We start from the raw sequence: 15,030 nt of genomic DNA, 5'->3' as shown, positions 1-15,030 counted from the left end.
ACAGCGAATATCAGGCTACACGTCATCGCTGACGTGCTGTCAGGTCTGAACAATCCTCTTTAATCACTTCGCAGGTTAATCAATCACCTTCCAGCAGCCAGAAAAGGAGAAATTACTCACATTTCATTTGGCTTTCTGTATTTCCCACTGATAGCTACAAAAGTAACCATCAGTAGAGCCTATTGTATTTTTTCCAACAACGTAATTTCAAAGTCTGTGTTTCTAGTTTGCCGCCGCATTGAGTATAAGATTAAATGACTTCTAGTTCAATCTGTAGACAGTAAGTGTGTGTCTGCCTCTAATGTTGGGTCCTGGGGGTGAGTGACGCCCTCAGCCTCTGGTCACCCAGCGACCTGACCCAGGACCAGCTCCTCTGCCTCTGGCGGACGTGGTGGAGGTGAAGGTGAGCACCACCTCATGTTCATCTCCTCAGCAGGATGTTAGGACGCAGATGTGTGTTAAACAGCATCTGGTGGTGGTAAAAGCTACTACAAGTTAAAATATCCACTGAATAAACTTTTACTTTGTTTAATATGTGAAATAAAACCAAAGTGAGGAGCCATCGTGAGACTGTTTTTATATTTAATTTTCAGACGATTTAAATTAAATAATATATATATATATATATATATATATATATATATAAAATAAATTAAAACATTGAACAACATTCAACCACTTCCTCAAAGGCTAATATAAAATAAAGTGATGTTACATTCAAAATGAAAAGAAGACCGCATCTAAAACTCTGTCAGTGATTTTTGTTACGGCCGCAGCCGTGTTACTTTTTTCCCCCCAGAAAATGTCTGCTTCCTGTTTTCTCCCCTGTTGCCATGGTGAATCACAGTATCGGAGCTCCATTGATGATGATGCTTTTTACTAGTCGTCAGGCACGAGCTCAACTCAGAGTTAACATACTCAGAGTCGACTTACCTAACTCAGATCAGCTGTTCTGGAACTGAAAACTCAGAGTTTCACTTCACAGGGTGAGTCAGCTCGGAGTTCAGGGATAGACTCAGAGTTTGTTGAACCTCCTTTCTGGAATACCCCCCTGGGCTCCGTTTCACAAAGCAGGTTCAACAAACTCTGAGTCTAACCTTGAACTCTGAGTTGATCTACTCTGAGATAGAAACTCTGAGTTTTCGGTTCCAGAACAGCTGATTTGAGTTTGATCAACTCGGATTAGTTTCACCTGGAGTTCAGCGCGTGCGCCACAAGTATAAAAAGACAGCGTCAATGGAGCCCCGATTGGACGAGTCACCATGGCAACAGGGAAGAGGAGGGCCACGTTTTTTTAATTTTTTTTTATTAATGCGCTCATACGGTGAGTTTGAGCACGTTGTGTAAGCAGCTTAAGATGAAACATAAAAACATTGTTCAAACAGGTGAGACCTCGGCATAATCTCACGGGGGACCTCATTTAATCATGTTTTACATTGTAAAGTGAATATTAAGTGGCTGTTTGACTGTAGTTGTTTTATCTCCAACATGCTGTTTTCACACACATACATGTCTTCTCATCTATATCATGTTCTGCTGAATAATTAAGCCTGTTTAAACTAACACAGACTTACTCAGCCAACAGAAAGAAAGCAGATGCTGCTGGTGGCGCAGCACCGCACCTCTAACAGAGGAGCAGCTGGGCCTGAGCCAGAGTTTAGGAAGGCCAGTGGCTGAGCTCATCCTCTGAGCTCACCCCCAAGACACAAGTGCTTTTATAAAATGTAATATGCCTAGACCTATATATGTATTTTAAGCCTATTCATAAAAATATTTATTTCCCTTTCATGACTTTTCTTTACTTTTGTAAAGTGCTCTGCATCTCCGACGTTGTATAAAAAACTCCCATTTACAAAAAACCGCAGCGCAACACACAACATCTGCTGGATGTGAGAGCAGGACTTCGGTTGGTAATGTTGGAAATGTAAGGACGGATCAGGTTGTGTATGTAAATGATGGACTGTGACGTGAAACGGTACCGCTCAAAAAGATAATTGTCTGGAAATGCAAGAACATCTATGCGCGGTCTGATGATCATCTCCATCCTCTGCGCAGTAATGCTGCACCTTCATCCACGGATCATTATCAAAAGGACATGGTAGTGAAAACAGTCGCCACCTAATGTAACTCCTAATGTCGCCGACTGACTGATTTTTGCAATGATTTTCTCAAAAAACAGGCGGCAGAACTATATTACACCACTAAACCTGCTTTGTGAAACGGACCCTGGGTTCTTACAGCTTTTGTCTTTCATGTTTTTTAGCAGCTGCATGTAAAATCTGGTTTCTGGTTTAAATTCATGAAAATGTGTTTTGTTGATGACCATTTGCATTTATGGATGTAATATTGTCCTTGTAAAATAAACAGATTGAACAAAAACAATTCCTTTCCCTTCAGTTTTCTCACCATAAGTGAGAATTATATCTTTTTTTTGGTTTAAGCTCTGCCGCTCCTTCTTCTTCTTCTCTTCTCCACCTCGCCTGCACACCGGTCTGCTCGCTGCCCAGGAACCTTATTAATCTGCCGCGGTGAGTTGGGCGTTTGTTCTGCTGGGTCACGTCAGCTGGAAGGATTGTAACACCAGAGGCTTCATTCACATGAACGTTTGAGTCGGTGTCCGTGTGCGTGCGTGCGTGTGTGTGTGTGTGTTTGGTAATTAGGCGCAGCCAGGATGTCTAAAAAAAGAAGAGTGGACATAAGAGACTTCTTTAGAAGTCACAGTGTCAGTTCCACCATCCTGCAACTGGCTCCCAATAAAGCAGCATGTCCACTTCAAGGTCCTCCTCATCAATTACACAGCTCTCAGTGTCTCAGTGTCTTTGAGTTGTACTGAAAGTGCTGATGAATCAAATGAATTATTATTATTATTGTTATTATTATTATTACAACTGTAGAGCCTCAACAATGCAAAGATTTTAAAAAGCTTATATTTAATACCAAAGAGAGAAACTTATTTTCATGTATTATTTTTATGTTGAAAGGCAGCAAGTGTTTAAAAAACACCAACAATGAAAGATTTAGAGAAAAACTCAATGAAACCTCAGATTACAAATGAGATTTTATATCCAAACTCATGATTATTGTGAAACTAAGGAGGAGATGAAGAAGAGGCTGGAGGAGGTAGAGGAGGAGAAGCTGGAGGAGATGGAGGAGGAGAAGCTGGAGGAGGTAGAGGAGGAGAGGCTGGAGGAGATGGAGGAGAAGAAGCTGGAGGAGATGGAGGAGGAGAAGCTGGAGGAGGTAGAGGAGGAGAAGCTGGAGGAGATGTAGGAGGAGAAGCTGGAGGAGGAGAAGATGGAGGAGATGTAGGAGGAGAGGCTGGAGGAGATGGAGGAGAAGCTGGAGGAGATGTAGGAGGAGAGGCTGGAGGAGGTAGAGGAGGAGAAGCTGGAGGAGATGTAGGAGGAGAGGCTGGAGGAGGTAGAGGAGGAGAAGCTGGAGGAGATGTAGGAGGAGGTAGAGGAGGAGAAGCTGGAGGAGGTAGAGGAGGAGAAGCTGGAGGAGGTAGAGGAGGAGAAGCTGGAGGAGGTAGAGGAGGAGAGGCTGGAGGAGGTAGAGGAGGAGAAGCTGGAGGAGAAGCTGGAGGAGGTAGAGGAGGAGAGGCTGGAGGAGGTAGAGAAGGAGAAGCTGGAGGAGGTAGAGCAGGAGAGGCTGGAGGAGGTAGAGGAGGAGAGGCTGGAGGAGATGGAGGAGAAGCTGGAGGAGGTAGAGGAGGAGAGGCTGGAGGAGATGGAGGAGATGGAGGAGAAGCTGGAGGAGGTAGAGGAGGAGAAGCTGGAGGAGGTAGAGGAGGAGAGGCTGGAGGAGGTAGAGGAGGAGAAGCTGGAGGAGAAGCTGGAGGAGGTAGAGGAGGAGAGGCTGGAGGAGGTAGAGGAGGAGAAGCTGGAGGAGGTAGAGGAGGAGAGGCTGGAGGAGATGGAGGAGAAGCTGGAGGAGGTAGAGGAGGAGAGGCTGGAGGAGATGGAGGAGGTAGAGGAGGAGGCTGGAGGAGGTAGAGGAGGAGAGGCTGGAGGAGATGGAGGAGGTAGAGGAGGAGAGGCTGGAGGAGGTAGAGGAGGAGAGGCTGGAGGAGATGGAGGAGGTAGAGGAGGAGAAGCTGGAGGAGGTAGAGGAGGAGAAGCTGGAGGAGATGTAGGAGGAGGTAGAGGAGGAGGCTGGAGGAGGTAGAGGAGGAGAAGCTGGAGACTCAGGTGAGGTTGAAAGAATAAACATGTTAGTCATGAGATTAAGCATTGTGACAAGTGTCGGGGTGATGATCTGTATCAGAGCTTTCACAGTTCAAACACCATGCATCTTATATTTTGTCAGATGAAAGAAGCAAACTGGCCAGGTACAGTTTTATATTGAGGCCGCTGAACTGAAAAGTCTGTGTGAATGTGTGAATGTATTATTTCACTGGTAAGAAGCAGTAGCGACTAAGCAGAGAGTTCATGAGCTGGGTCAGGAACTCACAGTAGGGAGGGAGTGACATAAACTAGCTTATTTGGCAATATTTGTTGTCATTATTGTAATTAATTAAAGTATAAGTTGCTCATAGATATTCCACCTTTTGTTATGTTTATCTTCGCTGGATCAGCAGCAGGCAGGGATGTGTGGATGTAAAGGAGCACAAGATGGAGGAGCAGAAATAACGTCTGTTTACCATATATCCCAAAAATAAGTGTAAAATTTGTGGTACTGAGTTGGAGTGAAGTTGACTAACAAGGTGAAACACAGAATTGGGTGGTAATGTTTTGCTACATGCTTTACAACCATTCAAACCAAAAAAGGGAACAGTGAACTTAAAAGTAGCGATAGAAAACTAGAAGAACTTGTGTCCCCACCTCTGAAATCAAAATTTCATCCTTGTAGCGTCGAATATTATGGCAAATTCTTCAGGTGTAATAGGAGTTGCATACTTTTTTAAAAACTCAGTGTAGTTGTACAAATGTCCATTTTCATTCAATAACTGCGTCACAAACAAGATATTTCGGTCAAACCGTCTCTTGAAAAACATCCAAGAAAGTAAAGCTTGTTTGTGAAAACTTGCCAGATTGACAGGAAGTTTATCAACACTGTAATAACAGTTTAAAAGAAATTCAATCCCCCGATCTTCTGGAAAATAAGTTCTGGTTTAATGTACCATCATTTACTTTCTCCCTGCAGACATCTCTTCATCCAGTTTATGTTAAACACTGTGTTTGAGCCTTTGAGCAAAAATAAGTGATACTAACTTAACATCATTATTAATTAAAGTAATTGGCCTCCAGTCTTCAACACACACTGGGTCTTTCCCAGGTTTGGGGATCAGTGTAATGAGGCCTTGAGACTGATGGCGGCAGTCTTCCCACAGACAAAGCTTCCTGATAAACATGAACTGAAATCTCTTCTTTGAAGATTTTATAAAACTCACTAGTTAAACCATCGTTCCCAGGAGACTCATCATCCTTTAACTTAGAAATACAAACACTGATTTCTTCTTGAGTAACATCCTGATCACACGCTTTCCTGTTCTTCGTCTGTTCGTTTTACATCCCCGTCTATAGACCTGAAACATGAGAGCGACTCACATGAATTCACTTTTTTCTTGAACAGGTTTTCATACAAGTTCTTGACAAAGTGAGATATTTCCCTGGCGTTGTCTGTAATCTGGCCACTGATGTTTAATGTAATTACTGAGGAGGCTTCTGCATTTCTTTTTTCCACATTGAAAAAGTATTTTGTTCTTTTCACCTTCCTCCGTCCATTTTCTTCTAGATCTTACAAAGGCCCCCTCGCTTCATCTTCACAGATCTGATAGTTGTGATTGTAATGTAGTCACACTTTCTCCATCTTGTTGATTCATACATCATAATGATCTTTTTTGTTATATTATCCTCCATTATGCGCTTGTCTTTTGCCATTTCTTCCCCTCTGTGGGCTGCTAGTCTTCTCATTTGATACGTCAAAACTTCCCATTGCTCTCCGAAGGAGTTCAGTGCTTTAGCCTTTCTCCAGCTTTCATTAATAGTTAACTTATGCTTAGAAACTGTTTATCTTCTAAGAGATGTTATTTAATTTCCACTTTGATCCTGATCTGTTGTGTTATTAAGATGAACTGAGATGTTTATCAGCTGATGGTCTGTAAGTACAGAGGGTTCAATATAAACATCCGTAACTGAAGATATCAACCAAACATCTCTTCTTGACTGTTTGCTCAAGTCTGTTGTTTGCCATGTAAACTGACTCTTGTCAGGATTTCTATACCTCCATATATCAAAACAATTCAAATTAGAGCAGTTTATCAATTTCTGCAGTTTTATCGACTCTCAGCGGACGTGGTGGCCGACAGTCCAACAGTGGATCTTTAATGGAGCTCGTCTCCTCCAAGGAAACAGGAATAATAGTCACACAGCAGCTTCTGTGACATCATCTCACAGCTGACTTTACCGGCCTCTGATTGGTCCGTCAGCTTCATTGCAAAAAGGGGTTTATAATTCAGATGTGACTTATAGAAACATGTGCATGTGATAATGAAGGAACAAGTCACATATAAACAGCAGAAACAACATGTTGCCAGAAGCTTATAAGTTATATAGTGGCAGAGAAAGAGCATATGGTGACAGTTTAACTGCCTTTCTGTCGCTGGAGCCAGAAATTAAATTCATATAATGTACAACTTCATGGAGAAAAGCTACAAAATCAGGTTTTTACTGCTGAATTTAAACCTGGTTCTGGACCCGACTCTCAGAAAAGAGCCACTTGTTTTTATGCAGAATATCTGTTATTCCAGATCAGAAACCTGTGAGCTGAGAAACTGTGCTGATAAATGAGAGGCCGTGCTAAAAGGAGCTGCTTATGGAAAGTGGACAGTCTCACAGGGAGTTTGTCCACATTGTGATTACAGTTCAAAACAAAGCTCAGAGCAGCAAAGCAGAGAATATATAGTGGGGAATAAAAGTCCACACTGAGACAGCAGGGTGTTTTACAACGTGCTGAGCCCGATGTGTCTTAAAAGTCTTGTTCAGTGTGTTAAAGTCCAGAAAGTTGAGCCCACCGGATTCATAATTACTCACAACGACACTTGTTTTGATCTAATGTGCAGGATTTTTCCAGATGAAGTCAAAACGCTTCCTGTCAACGTCTTTCCAAATGTCCGTGTCCAGGTGTGAAGAGAGAGCTGCGTATGTGAGCCCAGATATCCTTCAGCCTGCAGCAACACTCTGCCTGTTAGAGATGAGTCCCTCTGCAGCCACTCGTTCACTGTGTGTTGACTTTTTAATGATGGAGACACGTTTAAAGGACATCTCGCCTTATGGTCTTTAGCAGCAAGAACACCCAAGTATGTGACTTCTTCCTTGATCGTCATGTTGCAAATAGTTTGTGTATTACAACCTTTTAAAGGTGCAGTTCACATTTATTTATACTCAGACAGACCAGAGGCCTCTGAAAGCTGCTTCATCACATGAATGGCGACAGGTATCTGACCGGCGTCTTTTAGAGAAAAATAAATCGGTGTTGTGTTGCATCAAAGGCCTTATAGAAATCTGAGAAGAGGATGAAGCCGTCTTCAGATATCAGCTCAGAGTAGTCAAGAATATCTGATACTAGTCTGATATTATTAGAGAGGTGCCTGTTCCTCATAAAGCCCGACTGTGTCTCAGCTATCATTGTGTCAACAGCTACTTTAATTCTCCTGGCAAATATTAACGCCATCATTTTATAATCGTTACTCAGCAGACAAATGGGTCTCCAGCTGTCAATAACAAGCGTCTTTTCTAGGTTTGGGGATCAATGTGAGCAGACCTTGAGTGAGACCAGGAGGAAGGGCATCGTTCTCTAGACTCTCCGTAAAAACCTGCAGTAAAAACGGGCTGACTGATCTGAGAAGGCTTTATAAAACTCTGCAGTTAAACCGTCAGTGCCGGAGATTTATCGTTTCTGAGCAGAGCGATGGAATCAGTGACCTCTGCCACTGTAAGAGGGCGTCACACTGATCTGTACCTGCCAGATCAATCTTTCTCACCTGATTTACTGAGTTTACACACTGACTGGTGGCTTCTTCATTAGATTGTCAGCTGTATAAACTGCTATAAAATCTCGAACAGAAGTCTGCAATTGATTTCTCGTCATCAGTAACGAGCCCATTAATATTTAAATTATGGATGGGATTGGTTTTGGATCGGTATTTTTCAGGAGGGAAACAGTCGGCAGGACTTTGCTCCCCTCCTCCAGCCATCTCTCCCTGGACCTGACAAAGGCTCCTCTGCTTTTTGTCCATACAACTCGTCTGATTTGTTCTGGAGGTCCGATAGAAGCAGCTCGTCCTCCTCTGAAGCTTCACCGGGGGTCTCTGATAAGAAGAAGACGTTTTACTTGTGACTTTCTCTTCTGCTCTTTTAGCTTTGGCAATAAATGCTCCTGTTTACTGTCTGAAGACTTTTCCTGACTCAAACTTAAGTAGTTCCCAGTTAGTGTTGTAGGATTTTTCCCTTTTAGCCTCGTTGTAAAAACGAGTGATTAAATGAATCATGTCAGTCTGAACCTTTTCCTGCTTCAACAGGGAACTGTTTCATTTCCAGTAGCAGATCTGCGGATTGTATCAGACGCACTAAACTGGATGCTTATATGGATCGCTCTGTGGTCAGCAGTGTTGGGGCTCGCTACTTAAAAAAGTAATATATTACACGTTACATATTACTCTCAAAAATAGTAATGCCTTACATTACTATATTACTCCCTGGAGAAAGTAACTGGTTATATTACTCGTTACATTTTTTTTTCTACTTACTCTAAAATTGCCTGAGATGCATAAGATGGAAGGAGAACAGACACAGGAGGAGTCTTCTTGAGGGTCTTTATTACGCCAACAACAGACTGGCCCTGCCAATACTGGTGCAGGTATGCTGCTTAACTCCCTCAATTAACAAACACTGTCTACTGCAAATAGGTACAAACAAGTGTACTTGTGCAATCAAGTACAAACAAACATTAACTTCCTTAATGTTTAATAAACACTGTCTAGTGCAAACAATCAATCAATTTGATTGTCAATTTATAACAAGTACAAACAAAGAAATATTAACTTCCTCAAAAAATATATCCATAAATAAAAAAGACTGGCCTTACCAGCACTGTGCAGAGGAGAGGTAAACTGTCAAAAACAACAGCAAAGCACAGCGCAGAGGAGAGGCAGGTTGTTGAAATTACTTAAAGCACATACAATAGCCTCAAAACACATCAATGAAAATACAGTTGGCATTTCCAACTACTGTAGTGCATCTTTCTGGGGCAAGATATGAACTTCTGAATGTGTCAGCTTATTTGTTGTAATTCTCGTCAGAGCAGTGGTTATACCTCATAAGGAGGAGTCTCTCAAACGCTCGTCTCCCAACCTGCTCCTCCTCGGAGTCAGAACAAGGCTCCCCAGGCTGAATAGCCTCTCTACCGGAGCACTGGATGCTGGTGCCGCATTGTATTTTAAAGACAGGTTCTTAATTCTGGGGAAGTTGTCCAGGAACCCCATCTCTGACCCAGACTTCAGGTAGTCCATCACCTCCCTTTCAGGACCAAGAGATCCTGAATCCTGCTCTCCCTCAAACACAGAAAAGTCATCCTCGCTGCTGCTGGAGGCTGGACTTAGCTGTAGAGGCCTGACCTCCTGCTCCTCGTTGTTGGGGGCAGCCACGGGGGAAGCACAACACTCTGTTACCAGCAGAGTCCTTAGGGCCTCTCTCCTGGTCTCTTCCCTCAGCCACCGCATCTTAAACTTCGGCAGAGTGACAGCAGCCAGGAGAGCCTCCCTGCTGTCCAAAACAGAGGCAAAGCGGCTTTTGCCGGCCTGAGAAAGAGATTTCAAAATGAGATGTTTCTCTTTAAGAGGACAAAACACGCTTTCCTGTGGAAGGAGTTGACAGGTGGATGATGCAACAGGCATATTGACTATACCAGGTCTTCAGAAACACAGTACCAGTACACAAATCTTACACTCTCTAAGAGCTCATTTCAGTGTGGAGTTTAGAAAACTGTGATCGTGGAAGCATCTGACAGCATCTGTGATAGTGGAGGGATGTGCAATTGTGCATCTGACAGGTTTCTCTCATATCACACAAAGTTACAGTCAGTAAGTCTCACACACACACACACACACACACACACACACACACACACACACACACGATCTACCTGCACTATGACATCAGGCAGATCTACCGTCATCTGGGAGAGGCCGGCACGCAAAGCCAGGGTCTTTGACATCAGAGCCTCCAGTGTCGGTAGTAGATTGCCATAAAAGCAATCGTTTTCACCTGGAATCAATGAATATGAATCAAGAATTACTTGTTTGATTCAAATGTTCAACAGTCAAAAAAAAAGGAAAGGCAAGAAGCCATAGGTTAACAGGAACCTACGTATACTTAATCTCACCTTGTAATCAGCTTTACGTGTCCGTGCTGTCGCTCCAAGTGCTTTTTCAAGTTGGAGGTGGTGTTAGAAGCGGTGGAGAGCAGCTTTCTCCCCACGTAAAGTGTGCACTGCACTACGAGGTGATTTTCCTTTCGCTGCACATATTGAAAATAATGACTGAATCTCCACCCGTCCAAAGTGGCTTTTTGCAGCTGGGACCGTCTTCAGAACACGAGCTTGCAGCAGCATGCTCCGGGCTTGTTGACTCTTCCATTTTTTCCCATCTGTCCTTGCGGGTGCCGGCTGGCGACCAATCGGTGATGGTAAATGACACCTCGTGCCAAACCCCAACCAATCACTGACCCATTCACGCCCCCTCCCCCTCCCTTCTGTTCTGTGTGTTGCTACTAGCAATGAAACGCAAGTAACGAGCTTGGAAAATTGTAATATGATTACTATTTTCAGTAGAGTAATGCCTTACACTACTCGTTACTGGAAAAAGTAATCTGATCACAGTAAGGCGTTACTTTGTAGCGCGTTACACCCAACACTGGTGGTCAGTGAGGGGCGTGGCGAGGATGTTACTGTCATTTTCTCTTTATCAGTGTTATTGGATAGCAGATGATTGTGAAGGAGGCTTCTCCAGTTTCGCTGTAGCTTTATTGAACACCGGTCAACACACAGGTATATATACAAAACTCGTATAACACTAGTATATGCGCAAGCACAATTATACTGCCGTATATGACACACCTAGCTAACAGTGTCTCTGCTCTACACCTAGCTAACAGTGCCTCGCTCTACACCTAGCTAACAGTGCCTCTGCTCTACACCTAGCTAACAGTGCCTCTGCTCTACACCTAGCTAACAGTGCCTCTGCTCTACACATAGCTAACAGTGCCACTGCTCTACACCTAGCTAACAATGTTGCCACTCTACACCTAGCTAACAGTGCCTCTGCACTACACCTAGTTAACAGTTTCTCTACTCCACACCTAGCTAACAGTGCCTCTGCTCTACACCTAGCTAACCGTTTCTCTACTCCACACCTAGCTAACAATGTTGCCACTCTACACCTAGCTAACAGTGCCTCTGCTCTACACCTAGCTAACAGTTTCTCTACTCCACACCTAGCTAACAGTGCTTCTGCTCTACACCTAGCTAACAGTGCCTCTGCTCTACACCTAGCTAACAGTTTCTCTACTCTACACCTAGCTAACAATGTTGCCACTCTACACCTAGCTAACAGTGCCTCTGCTCTACACCTAGCTAACAGTGTTTCTACTCTACACCTAGTGAACAATGTTGCCACTCTTCACCTAGCTAGCAGTGCCTCTGCGCTACACCTAGCTAACAGTTTCTCTGCTCTACACCTAGCTAACAGTTTCTCTACTCTACACCTAGCTAACAATGTTGCCACTCTACACCTAGCTAACAATTTTGCCACTCTTCACCTAGCTAACAGTGCCTCTGATTTACATCTAGCTAACAGTGTTGCCACTCTACACCTAGCTAACAGTGCCTCTGCGCTACACCTAGCTAACAGTGCCTCTGCTCTACACATAGCTAACAGTTTCTCTACTCCACACCTAGCTAACAATGTTGCCACTCTACACCTAGCTAACGGTGCCTCTGCTCTACACCTAGCTAACAGTTTCTCTACTCTACACCTAGCTAACAATGTTGCCACACTACACCTAGCTAACAGTGCCTCTGCGCTACACCTAGCTAGCAGTTTCTCTACTCCACACCTAGCTAACAGTGCCTCTGCTCTACACCTAGCTAACAGTGCCTCTGCTCTACACCTAGCTAACAATGTTGCCACTCTACACCTAGCTAACAGTGCCACTGCTCTACACCTAGCTAACAGTGCCACTAATCTACACCTAGCTAACAGTGCCTCTGCTCTACACCTAGCTAACCGTTTCTCTACTCCACATCTAGCTAACAATGTTGCCACTCTACACCTAGCTAACAGTTTCTCTACTCTACACCTAGCTAACAATGTTGCCACTCTACACCTAGCTAACAGTGTATCTGCTCTACACCTAGCTAGCAGTTTCTCTACTCCACACCTAGCTAACAATGTTGCCACTCTACACCTAGCGAACAATGTTGCCACTCTTCACCTAGCTAACAGTGCCTCTGATTTACACCTAGCTAACAGTGTTTCTACTCTACACCTAGCTAACAGTGCTTCTGCTCTACACCTAGCTAACAGTTTGTCTACTCTACACCTAGCTGACAATGTTGCCACTCTACACCTAGCTAACAGTGCCTCTGCGCAACACCTAGCTAACAGTGCCTCTGCTCTACACCTAGCTAACAGTTTCTCTACTCCACACCTAGCTAACAATGTTGCCACTCTACACCTAGCTAACAGTGCCTCTGCTCTACACCTAGCGAACAGTTTCTCTACTCTACACCTAGCTAACAATGTTGCCACACTACACCTAGCTAGCAGTGCCTCTGCGCTACACCTAGTTAACAGTTTCTCTACTCTACACCTAGCGAACAGTGCTTCTGCTCTACACCTAGCTAACAGTTTCTATACTCTACACCTAGCTAACAGTGCTTCTGCTCTACACCTAGCTAACAGTTTCTATACTCTACACCTAGCTAACAATGTTGCCACTTTACACCTAGCTAACAGTGCCTCTGCGCTACACCTAGCTAACAATGTTGCCACTCTTCACCTAGCTAACAGTGCCTCTGATTTACACCTAGCTAGCAGTGTTGCCACTCTACACCTAGCTAACAGTGCCTCTGCGCTACACCTAGCTAACAGTGCCTCTGCTCTACACCTAGCTAACAGTTTCTCTACTCTACACCTAGCTAACAATGTTGCCACTCTACACCTAGCTAACAGTGCCTCTGCTCTACACCTAGCTAACAGTTTCTCTACTCTACACCTAGCTAACAATGTTGCCACACTACACCTAGCTAACAGTGCCTCTGCTCTACACCTAGCTAACCGTTTCTCTACTCCACACCGAGCTAACAATTTTGCCACTCTACACCTAGCTAACAATGCCTCTGCTCTACACCTAGCTAACAGTGCCTCTGTGCTACACCTAGCTAACAGTTTCTCTACTCCACACCTAGCTAGCAGTGTCTCTGCTCTACACCTAGCTAACCGTTTCTCTACTCCACACCTAGCTAACAATGTTGCCACTCTTCACCTAGCTAACAGTGCCTCTGCTCTACACCTAGCTAACAGTTTCTCTACTCCACACCTAGCTAGCAGTGCTTCTGCTCTACACCTAGCTAACAGTGCCTCTGCGCTACACCTAGCTAACAGTGTTTCTACTCTACACCTAGCTAACACTTTCTCTACTCCACACCTAGCTAACAGTGCCTCTGCGCTACACCTAGCTAACAGTGCCTCTGCTCTACACCTAGCTAACAGTTTCTCTACTCTACACCTAGCTAACAATGTTGCCACTCTACACCTAGCTAACAGTGCCTCTGCGCTACACCTAGCTAACAGTGCCTCTGCTCTACACCTAGCTAACAGTTTCTCTACTCTACACCTAGCTAACAATGTTGCCACTCTACACCTAGCTAACAGTGCCTCTGCTCTACACCTAGCTAACAGTGTTTCTGTCTACACCTAGCTAACAGTTTCTCTGGTCTACACCTAGCTAACAATGTTGCCACTCTACACCTAGCTAACAGTGCCTCTGCTCTACACCAAGCTAACAGTGTTTCTACTCTACACCTAGCTAACAGTGCTTCTACTCTACACCTAGCTAGCAGTTTCTCTACTCTACACCTAGCTAGCAATGTTGCCACTCTACACCTAGCTAATAGTGCCTCTGCGCTACACCTAGCTAACAGTGCCTCTGCTCTACACCTAGCTAACAGTTTCTCTACTCCACACCTAGCTAACAATGTTGCCACTCTACACCTAGCTAACAGTGCCTCTGCTCTACACCTAGCTAACAGTTTCTCTACTCTACACCTAGCTAACAATGTTGCCACACTACACCTAGCTAACAGTGCCTCTGCGCTACACCTAGCTAACAGTTTCTCTACTCCACACCTAGCTAACAATGTTGCCACTCTACACCTAGCTAACAGTGCCTCTGCTCTACACCTAGCTAACAGTTTCTCTACTCTACACCTAGCTAACAATGTTGCCACTCTACACCTAGCTAACAGTGCCTCTGCTCTACACCTAGCTAACAGTGTTGCCACTCTACACCTAGCTAACAGTTTCTCTACTCCACACCTAGCTAGCAGTGCTTCTGCTCTACACCTAGCTAACCGTGCCTCTGGTCTACACCTAGCTAACAGTTTCTCTACTCTACACCTAGCTAACAATGTTGTCACTCTACACCTAGCTAACAGTGCCTCTGCTCTACACCTAGCTAACAGTGCCTCTGCTCTACACCTAGCTAACAATGTTGCCACTCTACACCTAGCTAACAGCGTCTCTGCTCTACACCTAGCTAACAGTGCCTCTGCCCTACACCTAGCTAACAGTGCCTCTGCTCCACACCTAGCTAACAGTGTCTCTGCTCTACACCTAGCTTACAATATGTAGCTAGCCAACATTCAGTGTGTAGCTAGCTAACATTAGCTGCAGTCTGTAGCTAGCTAACACGTAGCACTCACACAGAAACATGATGAAAGCAGCTAATTCAACATCCTGCTGCACGACTG

The 15,030-nt window shown here is 44.3% G+C and overlaps 2 protein-coding genes across 2 annotated transcripts in view; both read right to left on the bottom strand.

The window, feature by feature from the left end:
- LOC311252955 (uncharacterized protein) overlaps positions 1-15,030 on the bottom strand; it is a 290,895-nt gene that overhangs the window by 116,247 nt on the left and 159,618 nt on the right. The window lies entirely within an intron of this gene.
- LOC311253486 (uncharacterized protein) lies at positions 8,802-10,826 on the bottom strand. Its single transcript, XM_084347501.1, has 3 exons — positions 10,384-10,826; positions 10,144-10,265; positions 8,802-9,799 (listed from the first exon to the last, which is right to left on the bottom strand). The coding sequence occupies exons 2-3, from the start codon at positions 10,213-10,215 to the stop codon at positions 9,317-9,319; spliced, it is 555 nt and encodes a 184-aa protein (XP_084203627.1). The 5' UTR covers positions 10,216-10,265; positions 10,384-10,826; the 3' UTR covers positions 8,802-9,316.

Source organism: Pagrus pagrus (assembly GCF_965226575.1).
Source record: "Pagrus pagrus genome assembly, chromosome: 24".
NCBI lineage: Eukaryota > Metazoa > Chordata > Actinopteri > Spariformes > Sparidae > Pagrus > Pagrus pagrus.
The sequence above is the reverse complement of the archived record's forward strand: the minus strand, read 5'-3'. Positions and strand labels throughout refer to the sequence as shown.